Here is a 6,648-nt window from a genome sequence, read left to right on the forward strand (position 1 = left end):
CCACCCCACCCCACCCCATGGCAATGTTACCCTTGTGAACTCAAGTTGCTTAACAGATTTCCACATCAACTTCTTGCAGAATCTCTCTATAAAGATTTAATCTTTACCATTCTTTTCACATCATTTTGAAGAAAAAATGAACCATGAGCTCTGGACTGATTCATCCATGGAGTTTTCCAACCTTTTTGATCTGCAAATACCACCACCACCACCACCTGTGGTTGAAGAAACCCACACCAGTTTTGAGAGGGTGATTTGCAGAAACAGCAGAAGGCAGCAGTATCATGATGATGATGATCAAGATGATGATGATGATACCAACCATGAAGGAAAATTCAAGTCCAAGAACTTGAAAGCCGAAAGACGGAGGCGCGAAAAGCTCAAATCCCGAATGCTAGAATTACGATCTCTAGTTCCGAAAATAACCAATGCAATGATTCAACACCGATCGTATATTTACTGTTTCTTGTGTTTCGATTATCGTTACATTTAACTTTTCTTGATTTTCAGTTGAACAAAGAAACGATCATAACCGATGCCATTGATTACATCAAGGAGCTTCAAAGTTCCGTCACGGATCTTCAGAACGAAATCGTTGAAATGGAAGCGGAAATGGCGCACGAACAGCCTTCCGAGATCATACAAGTTCCTTCTGAAGAAAAAATGGAAAATTGGGGGATAGAGGTTAGATTTTTAAGATAAAACTTAAGCCACGGGTTGTATCTCAGGTACAACCCGTGACTGATAGCAATTTAAGGGTCATGATTAAGATTGATCATGTTATGTTGACATGTGTGTGTATAGTCAGATGTAGAGGTGACTCGTATTGACGAGAATAAGTCGTGGATGAAGATCGTTTTCGGGAAGAAAGCAGGCGGGTTTACGAAGCTGATAGAGGCGATGAGCGTACTAGGCGTTGAGCTTGTTGATACGAGCGTTACCGCCACAAAAGGCGCGCTTCTTGTTACTTCATGCATCAAGGTACATATTTTTCAAATGTACGATCGTATGTATACGTAAGTACGTACGTATATATGCGCATGCGTGCATGCATGTATGTATGTAGGTATGTATGTATGCATGCATGTGTGTATGCTTACATGTATTCATATGTCTTACCCATGGTGAAATGTCTGAATGAATAAGCAGGGAACTCAAGGTAAAATGCTTGATTCTGAGCAGGTTCAAGAAGTATTAGTGGAGATTATTAAAGCCATATAAGCCTAAACAAACCATATTTATTAATGCTAGAGTTGTATTGTCTTTTTGTCATTTCCCATAGTTCAGGGGTCAGTTATGTCATTTTGTATTTCATTGAGGGGTCAATTATGTCATTTCGTATTTCTTGGTTTTAGCATATATTGTTTTGTTCTCTTCTTTGTTCTATAAGATACTTCTTGCAATATACAAGTGAAACTTAGGGTTCAAGCTTCATATCCATGATCATCAATGGTCAACTAAATTTGTATCACAATATAGCACAGTAGGGATGCTCATGGGCCGGATTGATTGGATTGAAGACATTTGAAATAATTCAACCTAATGTTTGCGTCTTGAAAAATCTTAACTCAACCCAACCCAAACCGTACGGGTTGGTCGGGTTGATACCTTTGGTACATTAAAATATTCTTCTAACATTGAATATGTTATTTCTTTACTCATAACTTCTTTTTCATTATCAAACATTTGATACAACTTATCCATACTTCTTAAATATTACGTATATCACATTTACATATATATGTTCATAGTTACTGAACATATATACGAATGAGTTATATAGAGATGGAGAATCGATTAAAAATACGTGTATATGAAGAAGGTACATGATAGTGTAATTGTCTAATGTACATATTAATATAAACTCAACAATCATATTAAATCCAAGAAGAAAAAGATTATTGGGTTCATCGGGTTGAATTGAGTTCAAATAATAGTAATTCAATATTAACTCAATACCTATGGTTTGAAAATTTTACAACTTGATTAGATATCGGGTTGCTTCGGGTTAAGTTATTTCGTGTTGGGTTGATCGGATTAATTAGTCGGGTTTTTAAACACTCCTATAACATAGTATGAGAACTCTTACCACCATTTTGACATCATATTACATACATACATATATATGTATGTATGTATGTATGTATGTTGTTAAGAGTTCTTTTAAAATTGTGATTTTAGTGCATTCTTATACAACTATGTGATGTTTTGCGCTTTTTGTTATAGATAAAAAACTATTATTTTAATTAGAAAAAAACTCAAAATCCACATCAAATATAAAAAACTAACGTACTTTAACTTGATTTCTATTTTGGATAACGTACTTTCAGAACTTCCATTTTGATACCTAAATGTAAAATTTAAACGTTTAAAATACTCGGGTAATCGGTTGAAATATTAGCCGGTTATCATGCTAATATGACGAGGGATGTGGTATCCAACTCAATATTATTTGCTGACGTGGTTATTGACATTAATTTTTTTAATATAAAATTAGTTTTCAACCGGTTACCAGGATACTTAAATGTTTAAAATTTTACATTTTAGGTACCAAAATAAAAGTTATAAATATACGTTATTCAAAATAAGAATCAAATTAAAGTACGTTATTTTTTTATGTAATTTATACACAGTTTTTTTAAAGAAAATCTCAAAACCCATTACATCTTTTTCATGGTAACTTGGATATCATCAAAATGCAGCCTAAATATGCTTTTGACAAAACCATTCTTCATAAAAATCCAAAAAACAAGTTGGTAAAAATGTGATTTATTATAGTTTCTATTTATTAAAAAAATAATAAATTAATTAAATATCTTGTAATAAAAGAAATAACCTGTCAATAATCCTTATTGTTTAAGATTGGAATTTCACTTTTTGGAAAATATGGAAATGATAAACAATTAATCGTTGTTTACCAAATGTGCGTTTGGTACGCTGAACAGAATGAGACAGGACATGACAAGACATAACACATTTGTCCCATGTTTGACATGTCTTTATATGGAACAAAGTGGAACTAGCTGGAACAAATGTGGAACGCGTGTATCCCTCCTATCCCCCTAGAAGTAAGTGGAACAAAGAAGCATTTGACCAATATACCCCTAAAATTACAAAACCTGAACTCCATTCATCAGATGTCTGCCGTCAGCCTTTTTGCTCGTCTCCTTCATCAAATCGATCTCTCCTCCAACCTCTTTTTGGCATTTCAACTTTTGTGTTGGTAAACATGGTGTTTAAATCTTTTGATTTATGAATGTGAGTTTTTAATTAATATTTATGTTAGATATTTTTTTTTGTATTTTTAAATAGTATTTGTTAACATTTAGATTGATTATTTAGTGAAAAAAAACACTAAACAACTCACTGGAGATTAATTGGTCATTTTAACCCGTCATGTCATGTCCTGTCATCTCATGTCTTACTAAACGTTGAACAACTGTTCTGTCATGTTTGTGTACCAAACACACAATGTTTACCCGGGTAAGATCTTACCAAGTCACATTATCTTACCGGATGAATATGACAAGAACCAAGAATCTTACCCGGTAAGAGCGAGACAAGGAACAAGTGTCTTACCTGGTAAATGAAGGCGACGACTCTTACCACAGTAAGAGCTTATCGGGTAAATTATTGCATCCGGTGCCGTTTTGGTTGACTAAAATCTTATCCGGTAAGTAAGTAATAATGTTCAATTTTACCCGTAAACACTTATCGAATAAGTCTTTGGTAAACGATTTTTATTAAATTACATATTATTAAATTACATGATAAAGTTTGTTCTAAATACAACCTTCCCAAGTTAAATTTTCAAACTCATATTTCTTTGGAAGTTTTCACAAGTCGCTTTTCAATATTCAAAGCTAAAGACACAAAATCAAACCCCACAAAACCCTCTAAAGACTTTGTCTCATATATTTATATTTATCTATATATACATATTTATTTGTATCACCATTACTGAAACGTAACAGTTTACATTCAAATATCTGATATGGGCATTGCAAGATTTCTACTTCTCTTCATTGCAACATTCGTTGCGTTCATTACAGAGACGTATGCGATGAGAAGTCTAGAGGGTGAGCTCATTCTGGTCGTAGAGCCAAGCCAACCGCCAGATTCATCGGTTTCTGGGTCTCTGTTTCCTGGAATCAAACGGATACCATTACATCACAAATCCAATAAATCAATAGCGGGTGCTGATCTTATTCTTGGAGGGTATGTAATGGCTTGCGTTGTTGCTGTTTTGTTGTACATTCGAGTCACGAGAAGAACAAGTGATACACATTCTCAGTACTGATTTCCTTCATTTTCTTTATTTTATGGAGTTGTTAGTTTTCTGTGAGAACCGAAAGATCTGGACATAAATTGAAAAGATCTAACGAATACTATGAAAAAGCAGAATCGTTCTTGAATTTCTCGTAATGCTTGAAACTTGAAAATGGACGAATTTTTTTCAAAAGTAAATGTTTATCTTCCTATTCTACCCTTAATTATGAGATGAATAAATTTTTTTCTCTCTATCATTGAGGGTAAAATTGTCTTTTTGTTAGAAGAATTTTTTTATCTCTATCATTAAGGATAAAATTATCTTTTTGTTAATAAAAAAGTGTTACGATTACACATTTCTAAAATAATATGTATTTTCTATTATGGATATTTATTTTGAGACAAATGAGTAAGAGGCTCTTTGAGAGTTGTTGAATAGTCTGGTACAGAATGATTAAGTGGCCAAAATGATTAAGTGACTCTTATGATATAGTACAAAATGAAATACAATTGTTTACAATGAAATTAGAACACTGAATGGTTAAGGGAGATACATGATACAAAAAAAATCATTTAGAGGGTCTTGGAACCATTAAGAGACTGACTTTTTTTTTGTCAAACAAAATTCATCTCTTAACGATTCAAAAATTATCTCTTAATTAAACTATTAATAGATAAACAAACAACCCTGAGTGACAATAAACCCTGAGAGTTATGCTAAAATGAATCCTATAAAAATGATTTGAAAAACAATTCTTCATTTACAAAAGGTTCTATAAATAATAATAATAATAATAATAATAATAATAATAATAATAATAATTTTATTATCTTAAATTTTCATGAAAATAAGTATTGTAATATTGCATATAAAATACGAAGCTCAATAAAGTCTGGGTCAAGATTTCTTTATGGGCCGGGTCAAGTTCTATACAATATTGGGCTCAATCTAAAATATGGCCCAAAAATACCGGGCTGCCTTTTGGGCTATGATAGTGAAAGGTTGACTACTTGGTTGACTATTGGTATTTGGTGGTGTTAATGGATATCTGGAATTTGAATTAATATGATTTTAAATTAAAATATAATAATTATAAATCTTTTGGAAAAAGTGGTTATAGGAGTCTTTATGAGAATGACAAAAGTAATTATATAATATTAAATAATTAAAATTAAATAATCAATTATTTTTTTGTTGTTTTAAAATAAGTGGTTATAATACATTTTTTAAGTAAACCAAATGATAACATCAGTCTCGTTTGGTTTGCAGGATTATATTGGAATTGAAGGGTTTTGGTACTGAATTTCATTTCAATCTCATGTTTGGTTCGAAAGATTTTTTAGATTTGAAATCTTATAAACGTAGGATTTTGAAATCTTAACGGGTAAGTTGGTATTTCGCGGGATTTCATAAAATTTGCTTATAATGATGTTTTAAAATATGTTAAAACATTTTCTTAAATAAATAGTTAATAAAAAAAATATTTTTATTATTTTTAAATTATTTGTAAAAAATGGAATTTTATATTCTGAATCATACAAACAGTACAAGACAAATGATTTTTATCCACAAAAATCAATCAGAGAATTTTTCCTCCCGGGATTGCAGACGGATCATCCGGAAAATACCAATGGTTCCGGTAAAATCCGATATATTTCAAGAAAATACCAACGGATCATCCAGAGAATAATTGGGTAATCTATCACTGTTTTGAATTGCCTGTCGATAGTTTACCCACCAACTTTTATGACGGTTTTGTGAAGAATCATCCTTTTAGCTACAGATTTTCTAGGAAAAAGTCTATAAGTAAAAGTCTTCTATTTTGTTTGACATCCCAAATCTATAACATACAAGTCAAAGGGGCGAGATGACCTTGCCCAAATACAACACATCCTGGGTTCGATCCCCAGCTCCCTGCTAGCCTCAATCGCCGAGTGATCCAAATATGCTCCCTCATATTGGTGTCCTTGGAGTCAGGTTCCGTGTGGGTCATGTTGGAGTGGTTGATAATCAACTTTTTGCCAAAATATACTGGATCAGGATGTATCAAATCTAACCCAATGCATAACCAATAGTAATACCCAATGGATGAAACCGACTCAATCCTACTATTCGCTGGATTGGATTGGATCTGTTGTCCAATGCTGATTAAATTGGATCAAATGATAAAATCTTACATCCAAAAAGAATTGGATCTGATTAGATCCAACTAGAAACTGATATACACCTTATCTGAAATCAACTATATTTTTCTTTTTTATAATAAATTAAAAAAGTTATTATGAAATGTATAAGAATCTTAAAACAAAATTAGAAATATTCTTCTAGAACAAAATTAATTAATTAATCCAAAAACTTAAAATTATTATTTTAATATG

General features: G+C 31.9%; 1 protein-coding gene across 1 annotated transcript; it reads left to right on the plus strand.

Moving 5' to 3' along the window:
• The first annotated feature begins 166 nt into the window (after nucleotides 1-166).
• LOC112526818 (transcription factor DYT1) lies at nucleotides 167-1,221 on the plus strand. The gene is made up of 4 exons (XM_025137236.1): nucleotides 167-430; nucleotides 511-684; nucleotides 805-981; nucleotides 1,150-1,221. Exons 1-4 carry the CDS (start codon nucleotides 167-169, stop codon nucleotides 1,219-1,221), a joined length of 687 nt encoding a protein of 228 aa, XP_024993004.1.
• Nucleotides 1,222-6,648: the final 5,427 nt, after the last annotated feature.

The sequence above is a fragment of the Cynara cardunculus genome (assembly GCF_001531365.2).
Source record: "Cynara cardunculus var. scolymus isolate 2C chromosome LG 14, CcrdV1, whole genome shotgun sequence".
In the NCBI taxonomy this organism is placed as follows: domain Eukaryota; kingdom Viridiplantae; phylum Streptophyta; class Magnoliopsida; order Asterales; family Asteraceae; genus Cynara; species Cynara cardunculus.